This window comes from Peromyscus eremicus, chromosome X, assembly GCF_949786415.1.
Source record: "Peromyscus eremicus chromosome X, PerEre_H2_v1, whole genome shotgun sequence".
NCBI lineage: Eukaryota > Metazoa > Chordata > Mammalia > Rodentia > Cricetidae > Peromyscus > Peromyscus eremicus.
This window is the reverse complement of record NC_081439.1, coordinates 28,308,323-28,332,573: the sequence shown is the minus strand read 5'-3', so window position 1 is coordinate 28,332,573 and position 24,251 is coordinate 28,308,323. Positions and strand designations below refer to the sequence as shown.

General features: G+C 40.1%; 1 protein-coding gene across 7 annotated transcripts in view; it reads right to left on the bottom strand.

Moving 5' to 3' along the window:
* Positions 1 to 3,384: 3,384 nt before the first annotated feature.
* The window catches only part of Cdkl5 (cyclin dependent kinase like 5), a 190,573-nt gene continuing 169,706 nt past the window's right edge, over positions 3,385 to 24,251 (bottom strand). For 6 of the 7 annotated variants that reach the window (XM_059251400.1, XM_059251398.1, XM_059251399.1 and 3 more), the window contains 3 exons: positions 22,260 to 22,359; positions 16,549 to 16,668; positions 13,153 to 13,544 (listed from right to left, as the gene is read on the bottom strand). In XM_059251400.1, the coding sequence (XP_059107383.1) occupies positions 13,158 to 13,544; positions 16,549 to 16,668; positions 22,260 to 22,359 (607 nt within the window). In that variant the 3' untranslated portion in view covers positions 13,153 to 13,157. Of the gene's footprint in view, positions 3,588 to 13,152; positions 13,545 to 16,548; positions 16,669 to 22,259; positions 22,360 to 24,251 lie in introns of those variants that run through there. The other variant, XM_059251402.1, reaches the window with a different exon arrangement.

Genomic DNA, 24,251 nt, shown 5'->3' with positions numbered 1-24,251 from the left:
TGCCTGTTTCAGCTCAGTCAGTCCTGCCACAATGGGGAGAGCTTGGTGGAGGTGGGGGGCTCCTGACATGCCATTGTGATGAACAGGGCTGGAGCTTATAAGCACTTCCAAATTCAGATCTTGGTAGAGAATATTTCATTTTTCAAAAGATATAGTTTCCAATTTCAGTGGAAGAAAGAAAAAAAAGAGCATTTCCTCAACTCAGCCAAAGAAAATAAGAACAAAGAAAATATCCCTCCAACCAATTTTCTTCCATAAACCTAAATAGCAAGGGTAATTTGCTGCTCTCGCTCCCTCTCTCTTTTTCTTTTTGTCTCAGTGACACTGTCAAAGGTGCAGACCCGGGGGAACACAAAGCAGCTCTGATAATTTGAAAATTCTTTTTGGCTCTTACCACATTCAGAACAGGAGCATACGATTTTGCAAAGCCTCACATGAATGCTGAAGGCTTGCCCTTAAAACTTTCATTAAATCCCGACTAGAGAGGACTGGAGACAAGCAGGCAGGCATGAATAAAGCCGAGGGGAGCCTGTAGCATAGCCCAAGAGTCCATAAACAGCAACCAACCAACCAACGTACCTACCAGTCAAGGCTTCCCCCTCTTGTTTTTGCCTGGAAGGGGTTTGGGCTTTTAGCCATAGACCTGAGGGAACTAGGGCCGGCTGGAGTTCCTTTTACATATAGTTCCAGTCTACGACCCATTCAGCAAGCTGTCCATCTGTGCTTACCAGGAAATGAATGCAAGTAGCAGGCTGCATGTGTGTGGGTAGTGAGGCTTCCCTTACATAGAGGAAGCCCAAATGACTAGACTATATCACACCTTCTTTATCTATGGCTACAGTTTTCCAGAAATTGAACATACTTTGAAAACAGCTGAGGCAAGACATATCTCTGACTACTGGGAGAGCATGCTTTGTGGGAAGGGGTCAGAGCTCATGTCATAGAGGGCTGTGTGGGGATGGCTCAGTCAGTAAAGTGCTGGCTGTACAAGCATGCGGAAGTGAGTTTATATTCCTAGAATCCATGTAAAAAGCTAGGCATGGACAGGTATGGTGGCGCACGCCTTTAATCTCAGCATTTGGGAGGCAGAGGCAAGCGGATCTCTGAGTTTGAGGCCAGTCTGGTCTACATAGCAGTTCCAAGCCAGTCAAGGTTACACAGTGAGACTCTGTCCCAAGAAAAAAAGCCAGGCATGGAGGGCCATCCCTGTAAATCCTACGACTAGGAGGCAGGTAGACGGGAGGATTCCTAGAGCTTGCTGATCAGTCTAGTTTAATCAGTAAGCTCCAGGTTCACTGACAGACCCTATCTCAGAAATAAAGTGAGGAGCAACTGAAGAAGACACCCGATGTGGACTACACACACACACACACACATGCAGGAAAAGAAGAGCCTATAGCTTCTCTCTGAGATGCTTCTCCCCTCCAACCTCTGCCTTTGAAACTTCTTTGGGTAGAAATGGACTTGGCTCATCACTCTCTGGCTGGAGTAGCTCATTTAGCGAAGAGCTTTGGAGCCTGAGAGAATGACTACTGGTCTTGGTCTCATTTGCCTCACAGCTCATGCTGTGTTTGAGGCCCATCTCTGGGAGAGGCACGTAGGGAGAAACTGACAATCCACAGGATGAGGACCCTCCAAAGACAAGGGCCTGGCCTCACACACACAGTGTAGCCTTGGCTAGCAGCTCTTTTCTCTGAGATAACTTTCCATTTCCAGATATTAAAGGGATTTCATGGACCCACACTAAAATGGCTTTGGATGGCTGGACTTGTTGGCTTACATCTTTAATCCCAGCACTTGGGAGACATGGACAGGTGGATCTCTGTGAGTTCAAGGCCAGGTCTACAGAGCAAGCTCCAGGCCAGCCAAGGCTACACAGTGAGACTGCCTCTCAAAAATCAATCAATCAATAAAATGACCTTGGATGTCACATTCTTCTCAGTGAATGGAACAACTTCTCAAAAGCCTCCAATTTCCTACCTAGTGTTTTGGAGTTTCACAGGTGTGTGTGTGTGGGGGGGGTGGCATTGCACAATGACATTCCTAGTATTACAACATATGTACAAATCCATTTTGGATGAAATTCCTGAAAGCAGACTCTTATTTGGAAAACTGAATTACTTTGTTCACCACACTGAGTAATTTGTCAGAGAAAATGGCAATAACTTAAGAGTACTGATCAGGGAAAAATTAAACAAAAGGGTATGAGGCATGGATAAAGACTTGTCAAATAACAGTTCACATCATAAATTTAATAATACTTTTATTAAGTTCACATAAACAGCCCTTATCCATTTGAGGTGTATAATTCAACGACAGTATATTCAGACTTGTGCAATCATTACCACAAGTAACTTTAGACTATTCTTATCACCCCAGAGAGAATCCTCAACCATGAGCCATCAGCCACACCAGCCCCAGGTTACTTGTAATCCATTTGCTGTCTGTATGTAGATTTTTCCTGTTCTGGGCATTTTCCCACATAAATGGAATTCTATGATATATAGTAGTTTGTGGTTTCTTATACTTACCATGTTTTTTGTGTTTTTTTTTTTTTTTGGTTTTTCTGTGTAGTTTTGGTGCCTGTCCTGGACCTGGATCCCACTCTGTAGACCAGGCTGGCCTCGAACTCACAGAGATCTGCCTGGCTCTGCCTCCCGAGTGCTGGGATTAAAGGTGTGCACTACCACTGCCTGGCACTTATCATGTTTTTAAAGTCCATGTGTTGCAGAAGTACTTCTTCCCTTTTTGTAAATATCATTCCATGTAGGGATATTCAATTATTATCTAGCCATTCATCTGGGTGGTTTCCACTTTGGGGGCTGTTAAAAAAATAATGCTGCTATATGAATATTTGTGTGTAAATTTTTCATGGACATGTTTTATCTTGAGCATACACACAGTTAGAATTATTGGGTCACTTGGTGACTCCATGCTTATCCTTATGAAGAACTACTTTACCAGGTGGCTGCACACACCATTTTCTGTTCTCACTAACAATGTATGAAGGTTCCAATCTCTCCACATCTTCAGCAATGCTTCCTGTCTTCCATTAGATCCATCCTAGCATGTATGAAGTGGCATTCCATGGTGATTTTGATTTGCATTTCCATAATAACCAATGGTGTTGAGCATCTTTTCAAGTAACCATTTGCATACTTTTGGAGAAACATTTATTCAGACCCTTTGCCCATTTTAAAATTTCAATTCATTGATCCATTAAGAGTTCTTTGTATATTCTACATACAATTCTCTTATGCATACATCTGTTCCATCCTGTTTTTGTTGTTGTTTTGAGACAGGATCTTACTATGTAGCCCTGGCTAGCCTGGAACTCACTATGTAGACCAGGCTGACCTGGAACTCACCGAGATCCTTTTGCCTCTGCCTCCCAGGTTCTGGGATTATGGATCACCACATCTGGCCTTTCTTTTTTAAAACTCTCTTGGTGAAGTCCTTTGAAGCACAACACATTCCAAATTTTAAGGAAGTTCAACTTTCCTGTTACTTCTTTTGGTGTATTATCTGCTGCCAAGTCTAGAGTCAAGAAGGTTTACTCCTGTGTTTTCTTCAAAAAGTTTTGAATTCTTTAAAAAAAAAAAAGAGACAGCTTTAAAGCACGAGCCGAATTCCATTCTTTGCATGTTAATATGCATTTGTCCTGGTACCTTCTGTGGCAATCCTTCCCCTAATGAATGGTCTTTGTACCCTTGCCAAAACCAACTGGCCCAGAATATGAGATTTTTCTTCAGGCCTCCTAATTCTATTACTTTATAGTCTTCATTACTGTATAGCACTGTAGGAAGTTATTCTGGTCTTTTTCAAGGTTGTCCTGGCTATTCTTAGTTCCTTAAATTTCTAAATAAATATATCTGAAGCCAGCCAGGGGTTTCACAATGGAAAATGCTTACAATTATAGAATTTAATAGAGAGTGAGACACTACGATCCGCAAAACATGTATCTGTAGTTAATTTACTTTCAACAGCACACAGATTATTTACTTCATTAAATTTGTGACAGGATATATTAAAAACTAAACTATTATTGAAGGAAACCTGAAGCCTAACAATCTTGCTATTAGACAAAAATATGCTTGCAGTAGCATTTCTTTTAGGGTGTAATCCAATAAAATTATATAATGGAGCAAAATCACTCCCATTTTAGCATATATTGTTTATTTATTTATTTATTTTTTGGTTTTTCGAGACAGGGTTTCTCTGTGTAGCTTTGTGCCTCTCTTGGAACTCACTTGGTAGCCCAGGCTGGCCTCGAACTCACAGAGATCCGCCTGGCTCTGCCTCCCGAGTGCTGGGATTAAAGGCGTGCGCCACCACCGCCCAGCATATTGTTTATTTTTAATACCAGACTTTGGGCTATATGTGGGGGATTGTTTTTTTTTATGATTTTGAGGACCTAACCCAGGGTCTTCATACATGCTAGGCATATGCTCTACCACTAAGTTCCATCAGCAGCCTGCAGATTAAAACAAAATAGTAAACCACCCAACATTTTGCATACTTTTAATTAATTATGAAGCATTAAATAATTCTATTAAGAAAAACAATTGGAAGTGATCCTTGTACTTGACGTGGGAGGTTATATGGACAAAGCAAAGGTATTTCAAAGTAGAGGAGCCGCTATGAATCCGGTTTCAGAGCCAAGAAGACTACATCCCACAAGGAAGCTTTTGAATGACTGCTGACAGCGTCCACCTCTCTGACTACATGAAGTGCAGCGGGATAGGACAGCTGAAGAACACCTTATAAGGGCTTCTGCTTCCCCTGCAAGTCCAAGACCAGCCCTAAGTTGGATCTGTTTTTTTATATGAAGAGCAAATAGAATACATGTACCTAATATACTAACCACAGAGATGTCTATAGCCAGCTTTCCATAGTCAGTGAAATTTCTTCCCAGTTTCTTTAAGATTGACGATTGATTGATTGATTGATTGAGAGAGAGAGAGAGAGAGAGAGAGAGAGAGAGAGAGAGAGAGAACAAATGTGTGTGTGTGTGTGTGTGTGTGTGTGTGTGTGTGTGTGTGTGTGCATGTATGCATCCATGGAACCCAGAAGAGGATATCCAGATCTGGATCTGGAGTTATAGGTAGTTGTGAGCCACACAATGTGGGTACTAGGAACTGAACTCAGGCCTTCTGGAGGAGGAGCAGCAAGTGCTCTTAATTAGTAACCATCTCTCCAGCCTCCCTTCCCAACTTGGGAACTAGCAAATGAGGCACAAATACAAAACATGATGTTATACTAGCCAACATTTACCAAAAATTCTGTTAAATGTTTGGCAGCATCTCATTAAATGCTCACAACAGCCCTATGTTATAGATACCAGCAGTGTTTCCATTTAAAGGCAAAGAAACTGAGGCACAGAGAAGCTAAGTAAGTATGTTGCCTCAGGTCATATCAGAATTAAGTGATAAAACCACTAAGGTCATCTGTCTATTTAACCACTTCATTAGCATCCCTAGATGTCCAATAAGTTGTTTCATTGAAGAACTGTTTCATTCTTATATCAAATCAGTCACTACCAGCTGGGAGATAGAGTGGAAGATGGCACATGAATTGGTGTGAGCTTTTAGAAAAAAATTGTTATGCTGGGCATGATAGCTCATGCCTATAAACATGGGAGGTGGAGGCAGGATGATCAGGAGTTCAAGAGTATTCTCAGATAATTGTGAATTGAAAGCTAGCCTGAGCTACACAACATCTTTCCAAGATGAAACAAAACAAACAAAGAGCCCCATACACTTGTTTTAGTCTTCCATTTCTTATGAAACAGGGCCCTCTGACTTCCACACACTTGCTGTGGCACATACATGTCAGTGACAGACGGACACATAGAAGATGAGTTCTGAGTTTCAGCTCGTAACCCCTTTTAAAGAAAGATATTTAAAACTGGAGAATAACTGACATATAAAGTACCACGGATTTGAAGTTTCTGTCTCCCAACTGAGAAGTACACAGTTATAAACTGAAGAGGTGCAGCCATTGTGACTGTATTTATCCTGTCTCCAGTAGCATCCCCTTTGGCTCAGGAGAGTATGCACGGTTGGCCTAAACCTGGCATCAGTCAACTTGCTTGTCCATACTATCTAGCTGTCTCTGTGCTGTATGCACAGAGTTCTGTGGAGTCAACCAAGTTCTTATGGCCCACAGAGCCCATTTACTATTTGACCTTTCTGAAAGAGTGCCAACCCTTGCTCTAGAACAAGAAGCAATCTTTCAGAGCTGACCATCTTTTCTTCATAGCACTAAGCACACCAGGTTAGCATCTCTCTTCATCTTCAAATTACCAAGTGAGCACCAAACAATACAGATGACAACACTCAAGTGTGAAAGAAACCAAGGTTTTCACAATGCCATAAGGGGAAAAGAACTTTATAAATAGGAAAAAAACATTTAAGTAACAGGATTTGCTTTGCTTTACATTAATTTCTCTCCTTGAAACTGATTACAACTTCAAAGGCCCATTGCCCCTCATTTGAATTCAAACACATTCATGTTTACAAAGAAAGAATTAAAATGGAGCTGCTTTCGTATTCAAAGGCAAGAAGGACCACAGTGCTCAAGATTGGGAAAGCCTGGCAGTCACATCAGTCAGTGCAAAATCTGCATTTTATTAAAGACATGTGGGAAGATCCATTCAAAAATACATTGTGCTCAGTAAAAATTAACTGTTTCATGCTGTTAATGAAGGTTACCACGGAGTAGATATTTGTAGAATATGTACAGCAACAATAGAAATTTTACAGAAGTTCAGAATGGAATACATGCCAGAAAAAACTTGATAAGATGTACCAACACATGATACAAAGAGTTATAGAAACACTTTACAAATGGTTCATAATTAGCTTGTGAGGAATTTTAAGTATTCAACACTTTAAATTCAGTTTGGATTCAAAAATTAAAAAGATTAACAACCACATCACACCCTTGCCACAGTAAAAAGTATGGAATACATTTTATATAATGAATTATAAAGTCTGTGCAATTAAGAATGTCCACTGATTCTTTATCTACCACATATCAGATGGCATATCCCTCTGGCTTATCCCTATTTTTTTATTTAAGAATGAACAGGGCTCTCAATGTTACCCTGTCCTGTGCCTTCCCAGATTACCCCCTTCAAACTTAGTAAAGATTGAAGAAGTTCTGATAATTGTCTAAGTATATACAGAATAACTACCTGAATTCAGAATGGCACAAAGCAATTCTTGGAGCTTGAACTCTGGGGTAACTATTTTGTTTGGCTTAATTGTCTCTGTTCATCAATGCAAGTTTACAGTAAGAATTTACTTCTTTCTACCACCACATCGCCACTCCTCCCCCAACCCAACTCCATCACTGACAAGAGAGTAAACAAGGAGAGGGAGAGAGACTGGTGACTAGAACCCACTGGTCATCCCTAGGGAAAATGGATTTTCTGCGGCGAGCTTTACTTTCCACTTTTGGAAAATCGTAGCCAGTGTGGAGAACACACATTCTCCAGAAGGAAAAGCATCGTCTTTCTCACGAAACTCTACTGAGTTTAACCAGAGCTTTTGATGATTCTGGCAAGAAACACTTTAATCCCCGAACAGGGACAAAAGTCAAGGCATCTACCTTTTCGATTCCTGGGTTTCTTCGGATTAGACCTGAAGCACAGCACTAGGACAAGCCTGTCTATGCCTGAAATGACTCACAGCAGCCTTCCGGGAAGGGAAATTCCCAACCAAAGGAAGTCCTGAGGGATTCTCAGCAGCTCTGCCAAACAGGAGGGGACACGGAGGAACAGATAAGGCCTCTTTCTCCCTGATACTCTGCCTGGGAAGAGCAGCAAACAAGGCAACTTCTAATCTGCATACAACACGGAGACTGATTTCAGATTCCCAAGGAGGACCAATTGGACCGAGGATCAAAGGGGGTGGAGAGAGCTTACCCTTGTGAGAAATGAAGGGCCTTAGAAGTGAAACCAGTTTCACTCCTGGCAGGTCTGCTGGCCCTGTAAATCCAGCCTACAGACTATGACAATTTCATTTTTTTTTCTGGCAAAACAAGAGACAACCCTCCCTTAAATGTGGGAGTGGACAATTGAATGAAAATACAAGGCAGGTCAAGATCATATTTAACAGCCTACAGCAAATAGAAAGAAAGATGGATCATGCCCAGAGAGGAGAACGATGGAGTAGGGACCAGGCCAAATGCTGATGAATTAACAAAGCACTGTGGGCAACGATGATTTATGTAAGTAACTGGTTTGCACAAAGTCTACCATCTTGTATAGCTACATTCAGTTAAAAAAAAAAAAAGAATCGCATGGGCAATAGGCCCAGAGTTTCCTAGCCACCTGGCTTTTCCCTTCGGGTGTATACAAACAGATAATGGGCTTGATTTTCTTGCATGTCTCCTCATTCATTGTTTCCAAGATTGAATTTTTTAATCAGTTGAACCAGACCTCAAGATAGTCTAGATTTCAGCTGGTCAAGAAGCAAAAGAGGAAACCACAACCACTTACAAGTTTGGATTTTTTTGTTCGCTTGCTTTTTATTTTCTGGTAATCTGTCCTTTTATAATTTGGTAGGGACCTTCTCCTAAGAGACTGGTCCCGGGGAATAGTGACATCTGTACTGTCTTTTCTGCAGTCGCTTTTCAAGAAACCAGAACTGTTATTTCTTAAACCATAAATGAGCTTCAATGAACTTTGATTAGTGACGAACTAAAGAAGGCAAGGATTAGTTAAACATACCACAGTCCCAGTTCACAGAAGTAGGCATCTATAGATCTTTACACCCACATAGTGGAGTTCAATGGCCCACTCTAATGCAGTAGGTAATGAACTTCCAGATGCAAAAGTAACGGCACCCAGAACATAAGTTCTGAGCATAAGAGAGATGCAGTTTTGCTGAGTCTCAGCTGAGCCCCAGCAGTGACTTCCAATGAGCTATTTATTGTCCTTGCCAAAAGTTCTGTCACCACCAAGAGCTAGGTGAACAGAATGGACAAAGCCTTCTACACACTGGAAAAGTAATCCTCTGGCCTTTGAAAAAAAATTATACACATATGAGTTATTCTCAATACATGGCTAGAAGAAAATAAATGGCTTTTTTCCTTATTTACTCTAAAGACTAGTTTAAGTGAGGATACTATGATATCAACTAAGAGGTACTGGGAAGGGAAAATGGGATAGCATTTCCTAGTGGAGTCCACTAATTTTCTGATTAGGAACATGCTAAACTGGCTAAATCTACAACCACAACATACTTTTATAAATACACAGCATGACTAGAGACTGACCAGCATAGGTCTGCTTAGAATTAAAGTATACAACTGCATATGGTGAGTCTTAAAGCATGTTTTAAAACAGATTTAACCAAAGCATACAGCACAATACTTCTAGAATAGCCACATCACAACCACCAATAAAGAGTTTTGCTTCTAATCAGTCTGCCATATGCTAATATTTGTAAAGAGCTATTAAATGACTTGAATAAGAAAACAAAGACATTTTCTTTCGGTAGACACAGCTGAAAGCCATGATGCCTTTGAGCAGTTGGTAAAAATCATGCCAATCTGCCAGGCTGTTGCTTGCTTCTAAATATAAGCCTCATGGCTAAGAAAGATTTCCTAAGGCTGCTAACCTAGAATTTAAGTTCTCAAACATATGTAAAGTAACTCTGGTTTCCTCCCAAAGTGTGCACCTTTTAGAAGGTCCAAGACAATGGAAACGAACAATAGGGTTGTAAAGATTTGAGAACAGCAGTAGAGGATTCTTAAAGAGAATATGATGTTGAGGAATTCACTCTTGCAGTTATGTAGCCTGGAAAGCCCAGGGCCAGAGGCAAGTTCTGCAGAGTGCTTTGCCTGGACTGGTTTTGGGCAAGACTTCTAAATGTTGGTACTGTTTATGGGCCGGAACACTCTGGAGGATGTCTAGCAACATCCTTGGTCTCTACCCACTAGATGCTGGTAGCAGCCCAAGACAACCAAATGCCTCCAGACATTGTCAATTGTGCCCTGGGGGACAAAACTGCCCTTGGCTGCTGTAAAGACAGCTCACTTGAGCCTCTTGGCATGGGGCACTCTCTTCTGGTCTGGGGCTCTGGAGAAAGTCCTAAACTTCAGTCACGACCGAACAAAGATTAGTTAAAGTTTACTTAGAACTTCGGAGAAGAAAAAAGAGGATGATAGAGAAGAGAAAATAGAAAAACAGCAGAGCCAAGGTTCTTTTCAAAAGATCAGCAGTGATTTCCTAATGCTAAGTACTCCATAAGCCTTCAGTTCAACCTGTGTGTCCTTTAGGATGTCAGGGCAGATAACAGAACATGGATGTCATCAATTCCCCCTCCTAAAGAAAATGTGGGGGGTTTGTGACTTTCAGTCAACTCCTTCCTGCCATGGATGGCATCTTTTGGAGGCCACCTAATGACCTACCAGAGGGGAAAGTGACAGTTAAAAGCTAAGAGAGGGCCCATTCAATCTGAGAGGAAATGTTACTGTCCCCATCTGTGAGCAGGAAGAGAATAAACGGGATTGTAGATTCACTTACAGCTTCTTGAGGATCAAGGAAAAGTCAGAACAGACAAGAGCTAAGAAGGATAAAAGAGCTAGCTCAAAAACACTGGTTGAAAACATTGTAGCTATTTTCTGGCTCAAATCTGGGAATGTAGGAAAAGTAAGTATTGACTTCATCAGTTAGGATTAGTTTGTTCTAGGTAGAAGGCAATTATTCTAGCCCTTCTTTGAAGAACCACCATGAATATAAATGTTCTGCAAACATCTGAGATCCCAGTGTTAGCAAAGATGACAACATGGGAAACCAGCCCCTTGGTGATGACGAGCCACTAATGCCACAGCATGGCAATGGGACCTCACAGTTCCTAAGCACACAGCACAGTGAGAAGTCTTTCCAGAGGAAACAAAATGTAGTTTCTGGTTTGCAGGGGGAAGGGGGGAAGGGGATACAAGGTACAGATCTAGTATGAAAAAGAAGAGTTAAATATACACATTTTTAGTGTCACTATATCCAGGCAAAAACTGCTGAGGGTCTACCTCACTTGGATAATCAAAGAGTTGCCTGGGAAAAGCCAGAATTCAGAGCTACCCAGACAGTACTGAACTGGTAACAGAAACGAGATAGGAAAAGAACTCAAGAGCATGCAAAATGAATCAAATTGTTTCCATGATAGTACCCAGTTGAGTTTCATTTTAGTGCCTATTATACTTATTAAAATTAAATAAAAGCACCTTAAAATGACCTCTATATATAATCAATACACATCATTATAGTATTTATATAAATATGCAATATGCACACAATTTAAGCTTCAAAGAATCTAAGACCTTTATAATCTTCATAATCATCAGTGCTACGATTCTCAAAATCTCAGGGAAGGGTTAACAGTAACTCAGCATATTTCAGTGACAGCTGACTTTATTTGGGGACTGACACTCTCAGAATTCTGGAACAAGTAGCAAATACTGAAAAGTTACCTCTTTGAGGGATGGGAGTGATCTCTAAAAGTCTTATTGCTAAGAGACTACTTTCAAAACTATGACTATTGATAGATGATGGTGTTGAGGTGTTTATTTTTGTCAAAGATGGTCCAGAGACAGGTGGGTATAATGCTTGCTGGCCAGAGGCCTTGATGATACTTGATACTAACTCGGGAGTTGAAAGTGATCAAATGAGGGAAGGATAGGTCCTGTTCTGATGGATGAGGTGTATGTATATACAGGTGTGCACGATGACCTTTTATCAATGGACAGTCCCAGGAAGGAAAAAAGGATACAGCAATTTTCTCTACATCTGGAATTGCTTCAGGAGCCTTTTAAATATATTAGAAGAGCAACAACAACAACAAAGCATTTAGAAGAAGAAATGCCATACACGTAGCTCATATCCCACCTGGAAGCAAGAATCTCCAGGAGGGCAGACAGCATTCAGGAGCATAGAGCTGGTTTGCAAGATCCGCAGACAGGTGCCTCTTACAACCTCACAACAAGGAATGTCCACTGGCAAATCTTTGGTCTACACTCTAACACTAATGCTAAGTGGAAGAGCACATTCTCTGTAAAGACCCATGAGCACCACTTCTGTCTATCCTCTCGTGTGCAAGTTAATGTCCCTGGACACAAATGAGAGCCAAGTGTCTGAGGACAGAAGTGAGGCCTGCTGGGATCCTTACTGGCTTATCTAACGTTCTTCTCCTGTGGGCCTGGAAAGAGATGCTGCATTTGTCTGCTACCAAGGATCATGTCTAGAGGCTACTGCTGGGGCCAAAAAGTTGAGCAAAGTTCATACTGTTACAGTCACATGTAGCCACAATTCAACTCCCTTTATTATAAGTATAATACTCACTTCATATCACAAATGTATAAAAATATGGCAGATAGTGTCATAATGATACTTTCTTTAAATGAATATATTTATAAAACAGACAGTTATTTACCATATATATTTATATATATAGAATAAAATACTCCTGATGCAATATATAAATGTTACTGTTTAGTTTTTATAGAAACTACTGTAGCTGTCCCACTGCTTCACAATGTTCCAAACAGCTCAAAATAACTTTACATTATAACATAAAAGGTATGATTATAACAGTACAATATTAATTATAAATAAATGTTACAAATCCTATCAAATATGGAAGCTTAGAAAACAATTTAAGACATACAGTTCATCTGCTAACCCTTCAAAGGGATACTCCTAGATTACAATAAACCCCACATTTAGTCTAGTCAGAAAAAAATATGTGGGAAGGGCATCGGTCAACATGAATTTTCTATCCCTCACAGCCAGGACATACATACCCTGGCTACCCCAAGTTCAACAGAGATTGCACAAAAGCTGGAATGTAACGGGGAGAAACTGGCAAGAAGTTCTTCTTCCTCAATGGCACACTCTATCCATTCTCACACAAGACCTGTGGGGAGTGGTGATCCCTAAGGAACTCCCGAGGCTCTAAGATCCCTGACTAGCATTTGTGGCTGCGAGGAGCCAAATGGCACCCTCCACACACAATATTGCACACACCTTCATAAAGCTGAAAATACTGGCTTACTACCCTGGCCCAGCCCATTTCCCAGCCCACCCTGAACCCTCCCCTCCCGACTGTCTTGTCTCCCCCCCACCCCCGCCCCCCCCATGCCAGCATAAATTACAAGGCTGTCTCTTTTAAATCATTCAGATTTGGCATTCGTGAGCGATTTGTTCTGTTATAAGGGTGCCCGTTTGGCCCACTCTTGGCACCCAGCTGTTCAGAATAGGAAGGCCCCTCTGTGGCACTCCTGGTCACAGAGGACACGTGCCATCCAGGATCCATCTGACCTGGCAGCTGAAGGGCTGGCCTGCCCTTTGGTGTAGGCTCCTGCCGGATGTTGCTGCTCCCACCAGAGGCCTGGCTCAGGGGGTGAATCCGAATTTCTGAGAAGGAATTTTTGGTTTGTTGAGCTGTTAAGGGCTGGAAACGAGGATCTGAAGAAGCCGGGTGATTGGTCGATGAAGAGAGATGCAACAGCTTGCGAAGGGATTTTAGTGGTTGGCTCTGAAAGAAAGATTAAGGTGCAGACAAGATTTCATTTAGAGTAGGTGAGGGAGCTGTGAGGACATGGAGCTCAGGTTCAAGATAAGATAACTAAACAGAGCTGGGAAGGGAGAACATGTGGCTGGAGGGGCAAGTCCAGCTCTACCTGGTCTCTGGGTTTCCTCAAACAAGATTTTAGTCACTGCCTTTGAAATGAAGGTCTAGAAATCAAGAGAAAATAACTAGAGCTACTCAAAGGTAGCACATGAAAGTCAGGGCTCCTTTGATCTGGCTGCTTCCTGTCTTTACCCAGAAAGGAGAAGCAACAAGAGATATGCCTCTCCTTTTTCAGAAGACTTCCCAAATAAGTCTTCCATTTATAATTCACCGGTGTTAGGATTAATCTTAATTGTCAACTGACTGGATTTAGAATCCCTGTGGAAATACACCTCTGGGTGTGTCTGTGAAGGTGTTTCCAAAGAGATGTAACTAAGGTGGGAAGATCTACCCTGAATGTGGGTGGCACCATCCCATGGGCTGGTGGCCTTGATTGAATAAAAGGAGAAAGTAGGCAGAACACTGGTATTCATGACTCTTTTTCCTGACTGTGGATACAATGTGACCTGCTGTCATGCCTTCCCCACTGTGATGGACTGTACCCTCAACATATGAAGGTATTTTGTCACAGCAATGGGAAAAGTAATTAATACAAATTTGATAGAACTTGGGCATATAACCATATTTAGCTGCAAGAGAAGCTGGGAAAATGCAGTGTTTCAGGTAGCTTGAAACAAGTTAAAAATAGCACTTCTTTCTTATTTGTTTAATGTTCCTTTTCTCTTGATACTACATCTTTACATTCTATGCTGTACTTTTACTTTTTCATTTCCATCTTTTTGAGGTGGGAATGGGTACATTTTGGACACTAAAAATACAAAGCATTTATTTCAACTGCTCACAGAAAAACTGGCTAATGGGCTTCCTGCCTGCAGAATGGCTGCTGGTCAAAGGCTCTACAGGGTACAGCACTGTGGAGGGATACTGGTGTGAAAGTAGAAGGCCAGGTCTTGGATGAGACCAGCCCCTCACTGGCCAACTATTTTCAGGTAAGTCCTAAGCCTTAAGTTTCTCAATTGTGAAAGGCAACCCTTTCTCCTGTTCTTCTACCTTTAGCACGAGGTGCAGGAGAGTCACTATCAGAAAAGGCATAGAAAGCCAGGTATGGTAGCATATGATTGCAATCCCAGATAGATACTTGGGAGGGTGAGAGAAGAGAATCACAAGTTTGAGGATAGTTTGAGTAACTTCTTAAGATTCTCTGAAAAACAAAAAACAAACAAACAAAAAACACCACAGACACATACACAGACACACACACACACACACACACACACACACACACACACACACACACCAACTAACTTGCTGTGAAGCACCTCTAGCTAGTAAACCTCAGAGTACTTTTATCCTGAGTGCCATGGTAGTATAAGCCACATGCATTTTAGCTATCAGTCAACTTTGAATAACACTGATGGTCTCTAGGAAAACTGCAAGATTTAAAGAAACAGGGTGCTAACAACCAAGGTAAATGAATTGAGAATCAACTCAAGGAGAAAGAGCTTCTAGAGATGTACCCTCCAAGAATCCTCCAATGTTTTTCCAAGAAAGCTGTGAGGTCCCCACAGGAGGTGGCAGAATATTCTACACACCAGAGATACTCAAAAGGGCTCTTTCTCTACAATCATCTCTTTTATGTTGCCCAGGGTAGCCTCCAACTCTTGATCCTCTTTGCTCTATGCCTTTATGTAGCCCAGGCTGGCCTGGATCTCTGTACAAAGCCCAGACTGTTCATACTCCTGTCTCCAACTCCCAAGTGCTGAGACTACGGTGTGTGGCACCATTCCTGACTACTTTTTCTTTTTTATTAAAAGGATGAAATGAGTCTTTCCTAGTGAATTTTATAAACCTATCAAACAATCATAATGATCCAGAATCAGCTGGAGATGTGAAGTTCTCAGTTTGAATAATACAAAAAATTAGGATATCTGACTCTCTATGCCCCCTTAACCGTCAGAATAGACCATGCTCTAAGTAAAAGATATAAATGGCCAGGCAAAGAGAATGGCAGTTCTGGGGAACTCCTGTTACAGCTCCAAGTAACAGACTACAGCGAAACAAATCAGATCTATAACCCTACAGGTGGGATGGAAAGCCAGTAGGACTGTTAGTTCTAGGACAGTCTGGGTTACACAGCAAACTACAGGCCAACCTGGACTAACAGCTGAAATGTTTTCTTAAGAATGAAAGAATAGAACACAAAGCCTATAAAAAGTAGAGCCTCTGCTTCTAAATCCCTCAAGTTTGGTTAAAATAAACATGGTAGATTATGTTATCATGTTTATTACAGAATATTGAAGGGATCCAATACTGAAACATTTCTAATTAGAATAATTGTTTAAAATTGATACATTAGTTATTTGAAAAAAAATTAAAGTTTCCCATTATGGCAAGGAATTATAACCCTATGTTACTATGTAATATGTAATTCCTAATATAAGTGTTTGGGTGTCTTTATAGAAAAAACAGTTTGGATTTCAGAAGTTAAAATGTTCTTTCAAGAATGCTTCTAGTATCTGGTTTTCAAGGCCCAATTTATATGCTAGCATCTTTAAGGTTAATCCTCTCATGACCTCGGTTTATCATCCCCAATAATTCATAACATACCTTACTTTTTACTAAGATCTTCATGAATCTTTGTCTCCTGAGCTGCAGCCTATTTGTGGGCTAGGACCATTTCTTCTTCATCTCTCTCCATTGCCCCACTGCCCTCCACAGCTAGATGAAGGATAGTGGGGACTAGCTGTGCCCAGTGGGAAAGGAACCACTGACAGGATTCATCCTGACTTCTAAAATGCATCAAGGCTACTCATTAGGGTCTATTTGGGGGAGGCTATAATTTTTCTTCTTTGCCCTCCCATCCCAGGACACACTGTACGTAGCATGAAAATCGGTGAGCACAACTTACCTGGGTCTGTAGATCTGAGAGCTTCTCAGGTCGCCACTCCTTTGGTCTGCTGCTTGCAGTGCTAGAAGAATGAATGGCTTTCTGTAAAGTCAGAAGATCGGGACCATCAGTATTGGGTACCTAGAGGGAAAGATGGAGAAGGACTCAACAAGCATACCAATAACCCTAATTAAGATATACAACAACACCCAAGAGGAGACCCAAACCGAAAAGTAAATTGAACTAAACCAAAATTCAAAAGAGGGAGGAAAAAACCAAAAAGACCCAGTAAGTAAACCAAAAGTCTCCAAATGTCCATGATGCAGGTGGTGCTAGTTAAGTTCTGCTGCCTTCTTAATAATTTTCCCTGCATTAGGAAAAATTGGCAGATGTCATGCAGCTTGGTTAAAACCTTATCCCTTAAGGCATTCCCATGCTGTTAGTTTCAGTAAGCTGTAAGAGAGAGCAGTTAAAGTGGACTGGACCAGGAACTGCTATTGTATCCTCATTCCATACTGTAGTTAGGTTATGAACCAGTTCAATAAAAAAATGTTCATGCTGGGAATATGATGCAAACTCTGTATTTGATGTTGTCAAAGAAGTCTAGGGGCCTTTCAGGGAGAGAGAAGTGGGGAGGTATGGTTTGAATCATAGCCCCAAACTGCCCAGTAAATCTGGGTCTGGCATTGTACACTCAGAAAGTGCTAGAAATTTATGCCACAAATTCCAAATGAATGCAATTGGTCTATTCAATGACTCTGGTGGACAAAGGAGAGTTGTGCCAAATGCCAAGCAAAAGCCATGGCTTTACACCTAGTGACCAGCAAAAGCCAGAGGCAAGGAAGGAAAGAGCAAATTATCAACTAGTACAAGCTGCTTTTTTCATGGAGCCTGCTAGCGCAAATAATTTGGTCAGTTCGAACTTGGTTTCAAAGAAACAACTGCCAACCCAATGGTAAGAAAGCTCGTGTGGTGAGCCAAGAGCAAAGACACTTGCTGACTGTAAATGTTAATCAGATCCTTTACAGGAATTAAAGGACTTCATGAAGGCTGTCTGCCAACAACTGGCTAATCAGTTCATTCAATTCAGACTTACTAGTTTGTTTAGCAGGCTTAAACGCTTTGGCATCTTTAACTGATGCAGAAAACCCAGACTAGATATAGATATATAATAGATATCAAATATATGTATTATATATATCCATATATCCCAGTGAATTTATGGAACTGGCTCAGGCACTTAACTAGCACAAAGAGAATATGACCCCATGAAAATAAGACATGCTGATGTCATCAGTAAAACAAGTTTACTGGAGCAGTTTTCAGGGCTACTATATGTAAAAACGGGTACCATGGGTGGAGTGACTACAGGAAGCTTTTTCAAAGAAGAACTATGCTTTAAATGATTCTTTGAATTAAAAAGAGGAAAGAGGGATTTCTTGATGCTTGGATTCTCCCCGTTGGTGGAGTCTGTCTGTAATATAAGATACAAATGAGCTAATTGCAAAAAGAAAAAAAGTAAGTAAAATAAATAGGTGCTTTAGTTGAAACTACTAGCCCTTGGTGGTCCTCAAATGATTAAATATTAACACCCATGGAAAGAATCTCTGTGCTATGCATCTAGAGAGATTACTTGTTATTTTTCAACTGGAAACAATAATGTAAGTTTAGATAAGCACAAAATTTTCACAGCCTATACCATGGTTTTGAGCAATAGTCCAGGAATGCCTGGAGACCTTTGGGCATCTGCTTATATTATGCTTACTTAAAAATGTATTTATTATAAAAATAAGACTATTATGAAGAATTGTGTTTAATGAGTTAGTGATGAACTTCAGTCATTTTCTAATTGTTAGGACTTCAGTAACTAAGAGATTCTACCATATGGCTCGGTTATTATACAAGAAAATATACTTGAAGTCACTTTGAACTGATTGGTCACTTATTTTGAGGCAGTAAATATCACGTGGAAGGGGATTACCACTGTTGTGGGATACTAAGGTTAATTAAGTAGCCATATTCTACACTGTTAGAAATATATACCTCACTTAAAACATCTGGCACAACTCTGAATTCTGGTTTTCCAGCAAAGAGACAAAAGTTTAATCTTCAGGACTGGTAAGATGGATCAGTGGGGCACTTGGCAACCTGAGTTTGATTCCCAGAACCCACATAAAGGTCAAAAGAGAGAACCAACTCTACAAAATTGTCCTCTGACCTTTATATAATGTGGCTCCTTTGCACCCTCCTCCCCAATATCATGCACATACACACACAATAAATCCTTTTAAAAGTTCAATCTTCAAACTGAAGTATCATTTCAAGTTGCGATACTAAATAAGATACAATTACCAAGTTGGCAAAGTCACCATATGCTCTGAGGGCTTATGTAACTCCCTGGATACACAACTGAAGCCAGATTCCCCAAGGCAGTTTCCATCCAGACTTCCTTGAGTCAAAGCAGGCAGCTTTACAACACAGAATTCGTTTGGGCACCTCTTTTCTCTCTTTCGGCTGCCTCGATTGTCAGAGAACAAAAGTGGATAGCAATGCAGTCGGATCATCTTCTCAGTGGTGTGTGTATGAAGGCGTCTGGGTCAATGTCTGCGTTTTCCCGCGTTAATGATACTAACCCTGTATAGGACTTTAACTTGGACTGCCAAGAAGGCCAGCAGGGAGCTCTCAGAGACCGTTCACAGGGGAAGCCAGTTTTAGTCCTTACCTCTCATTGTGTGACTTTGGACAGGTCACCTCTTGCCTGGCTCAGCTCCTATACTAGTAAACTAGATTTAGGATACACCTGAATTTAGGATGAGCGGCATCAGATTTCAATTTCTTGGAATCTTATGTAAAAGTTTCAATGCCTTCAATTTTTTTGGTTTGCTCGAATTAGTTTTCTTGTTAGTAACCTTTGGAAAGTAAAAGCAAGTTCTCCTTAGTTACAATTGAATGCTCATTCAAAGGAAGCAGAGTTAATTTAATGCTAGGCCTCAGTGCTTGAGGTCTGGCATTCTGTATGTAGTGCTCTTTGAAAATCTGACTCTAATAGACTCCAAAGCCCTTATAGTGTTTCTTAATTAAAAAATGGAGAGGTTTGGAAAATTTAAGGTATTATGATCTACAGTTAGTGTAAATATTTAATAAAAACTTTAAGTGGAGAGGATGCTAGTGAATAAGAATTTTTCTATTACCCTAATTTATTTAACTATTTAAATATCTAAAATTTGAACCAAATCCTAAATAATCAAGTTAGGCAAGATGTAAATACTTTGCTTAGCCACAGTCAGGCAAGGGCTTTAGGTTTAATGTTGGTCTAAGGCAGACAACCATTAAAATCCAAATATATATACAAGACAGCCTCAATTCTTCTATCCTTACTATTTTCTACAACTTAATCATATCACAGGACTGTAAGCATGTAGTTAACAAAAACTCACAAAATTTACAGCAGTGACCAGGAAAAAGTGTCTGAAGGGTAATGTTTAGGATAGATAATATGTTCTATAGACAATGAGCAGAGTTTAAATGTTTTTAGCACTTAAAACTTTTTAAGCATCCTGAAGCAAATTCAAGCCTATTTCTTCATTTCTTTACCCAGTTTCAGCAACAAATGTAGTTGAGTGGCATTTTGACTTGACATTTCAATCTAGGCAAGTTTCAGTAAGAGATATAAGTACCCTTTTCTACCCCCATGAACATTTCAGAAATACCATGTAACCATTAAAACAAATAGGTAAAACACACACACACACACACACACACACACACACACACACACACACACAGAGAGAGAGAGAGAGAGAGAGAGAGAGAGAGAGAGAGAGAGATAAAAGCCAGAATACAAAATTGCACTAAGATGGGTACTATTATTTAAGACAAACCACAGACATTAACTAACACACACACACACACACACACACACACACACACACACACACACCTTTCCTTGCTTTAGTAAAATATTGTATTGTTTAGTCCTTACATCTCACTGTGTGACTTTGGACAGGTTACCACTTGCCTGGCTCAGCTCTTATACTAGTAAGGTAGATTTAGGATATGTATATATACATATACATACATATCCTAAATGTATACATAGACTAAAAAGCTTTAGGGAAATACTAAAATCCTAATATTATTTGTGGTAGATTTGGGCAAGATTTAGAATGATGTTTTCTTTTTTCACATTTTCTTTTCTATAATGAAATCTGCTGCTGCTGCTGGTGGTGGTGGTTTGAGACATGGTTTTCCTATGTAGCTCTGGCTACCCTGAAACTCACTATGCAGACCAGGCTGGTCATGAACTCTCAAGAGATCTGCCTCCTTATGCTTCCTGAATGCTGGGATTAAAGACTTGAAATATCATGCCCCAAGCCCACTCCTGGCTTGAAATCATTTATTTTGAATGAAATACTTACATTTAATAAGCAAGTGAAAGAATGTTTTACCAAGGTCTAGATGTAAATGGGCCTTAAAAATACTTTTAGGGGATGGAGAGATAGCTCAGCTTTTAAGAGGTCTTGGCTGCTCTTCCAGAAGACCTAGCTTTGAGTTCTAGAACCTATTTGGCAGCTCACAAAGGTCTCTAACTTTAATTACAGAGAACCCAATGCCCTCTTCTGGTTTCCATGGGCACCAGGCACACAAATAGTGAACAAACACATATGCAGGCAAAAGAGCCAAACACTTATAATAAAAACAAACAAACAAACAAACAAACAAAACTTTTAACATCTTTTAAACATCTCTGAGACAAATCTCCTTACTATGAGATACATACTTTCCTACTGTTAACTAAAGAAGACATCTTTAGTCACCACTAAGCTATAACTTCTAATTTTCACGATGGCTTGAAGGGCCTCAGAAGCACCTACTAATCTTATAGACAAAGTCAATGAAGCTTATGTGAACAGGTCATTCTGGTTAGGCAATTTTCTTCTTAAATGAATGAGAGTAGATCTTGTGTGAAGTAAAGCTGAGACCCAAACCCAAACCATTGACAATGGCTAACTCAATGTCACTTCGTTGTGAGTGTACCATGACATGAAGGGAAGCAGGTTTCTTTTGCGTGAACTGCCCCTACTGCTCTCCTGGAGGCCTGTTCCTCCTGCCCACTTTCTCTTGTTACTAGCTAGCTGAGAATTTTTGCTTATGTGGTTCCACACACTGGTAAATACAGTCAAGTGGAGCTGGCCCATTGTGCAGATGCAGAGCTTCTCGGATCTGAGGTGCAGCCTGTCTCCAATGCCCTCATAAGTGAAACTCATTTTCTTACTAAAGCAAGTGCTGGAATGTAAGATGACATTGTATCTCTGTGACTAGACAGTCCAGAAGTCAGGGAAGGATAAGGGATGATGGTTACTTATGAATTTCACAATTTAGATGTAAGCTAAAATCATTTCCTAAGTTTTGCATATCTTTATGCTCCCAGAGAGAAACAAATCCCATGTCTCCATAGTTTTTACAGGAATCTAAAGTCACATGGATAAGTAGTTTATTGAGAGAGGCCTGAAGCATTTTCTCATCCAAATTAAATTTCTTCTACTCCTTGAGAGTCTGCTGAATCTAGAAAAGGCTTTTGCAAAGGACAGTAGTGCAAGACTTCAGAAAGAGGTAGCTACAACATATTCACATTAAGAAATTAAGTCTGATTGTTCCATGCAGAGTATACAATGTACCCACAGAATAATACAGAAACTGAGGTCATATATAGAAATTAGTCATGTACTTACTGTTTGAGATTTCTTCTTTTTCTTTTTCATTGACCTGAAAAAACCTTGCTTCTCCTTTTCTTTGAGTTGATCAGAATGACTAATATTTTCAGGGCTTTTCCTAAATGAGAAGACATTTTTGTCATATGGATCTTTGAATCATTCTCTTGCTACTGTGTGACAAACATAATGAAGGCTGAAAACGTGTGATACTAGATTCAATCAGCCATGAACAATCAAGCCCACAGGTAAAGGTCCTCTAAAAGGCACAGGAGGAACCAAGTCTAATCAGCATGGGGAATGGCTGTTCTTTAGCTTGATCACACTAGCAATTTGAGCATTATTACAAATGGTCTGTAACTGCACGATGGGACCATTTTCCTGGTGTTGTTAGTCTCTGAATTAGAGATTAGTAAAATGCATGGCTTAGAGAACACCTCTCTGTAACCCTCCAAAGAACAGAAACATTTTCAAAACCTTCAGTTTTTTATTTACCTTTTAAAAACAAGCTCAACAAGTTTATTATTAGTAGCTTGCCAAGTCACTAAACACAAAAAAATCAATGCTGCTATAGAAACATTATAAACAGAAGCAAAATTTGCCCCAAACTGGAAAATTCCTATTTATTTATTAAACCTTTAATCTGTTACACCTAAATAAAAAAAAGTACTCAAGGAAAAAATGTAGACACAATGAATGCTCTAACATAGTATGTTGGGGGTGGGGGAGAACCCTTCTACCTGAAAATCCTGATGTTAAGATTGATACCACAGATAGCACTAGGTATTTTAATAAAAATAGAAAATACTCAAAATAGGAAGCAAGGCAGGTGTGGTGGCATATGCCTGCAATCCCAGCACTCAGGAGGCTGACATGGAGAGAGTGAGTTGAGGGCTAGTCAGGCTATCTGCCAGGACTGACCCTGAAACAAAAACCCACTTTTCAAAAAAAATCCTAAAAGAGAAGGAACAAGAAAAAGGAGAAAAAAAGGGGCAGTGGTAGAGTGGGGTGTGTGTGTATGTGGAGGCAGAGAACATCCTGGCTTTTGGCTTACACTCTTTAAAAAGCAAATCAACTGGTATTATTCTTGAAAAAAAACACCTCACATATTTACATATTCCCTAAAAGTAAGAATGGTAGAATTGTTAAAAGTGACAGTTAATTTATATTCATGGTTTCAGAATACCTAACAGTGATGAAGTGATTATAATATCTAAGAAAATATGAGCAAAGCAGCACCCAGCTTATTTTATTAAAATATGTAAGCCAGAAAACTTCTAAATAAACCATTACTGGTTGCATGGCAGAAAACACAATGAAGCTATTAAAAATAAATCACATCTTCAAAGAATATTCACTGACATGAAAGAATATTTAAACTAAAATATTAAGCAAAAATAATGATTTCAAGCTTTCTACATCAGATAAGTCCAACTACATGACAATATAGGTTATACACATTCACTTTCAATATTATTTGTTTATTTAATTTTTAAAGATGTATTGTTTGAGTGTTCATTCTGTCTGTCTGTATGTGTACTCCTTGTGTGCCTGGAGCCCACAGAGGTCAGAAGAGGGTAGGAGATTCCTTGGAACTGGGGTTAAGGATGGTTGTGAGTCACCATTTGCACTGGGAACCAAACCTGGATCCTTTGCAGGAACAATGAGTGCTCTTAACTCCTGAGCCATCCCTCCAGCCCTTAAATGCACTTTTTAAAATGGAGGAAGAAAGTACAATAAACATCTTGGCTGGAGATGTGGCTCAGTGGAAGGGCATTTGCACAACATTCACAAGACCCTGGGTTCCATTGCAAGCACTGGGGGACAAAAATAGGCTCGGCCTTATGGCATATACTTGTATTCCTAACTATGACTCAGGTGGGAGCACTTTAGTGCATGTGTTTGAGAACAGTAGGTAACAAAGCGAGATTCCCCCTTCTCAAAAAAGACCCCCCCAAAACCCTTCAAAGCTCTATCTATATAATAAACTTATTGATATTCTTTTTTAATTTC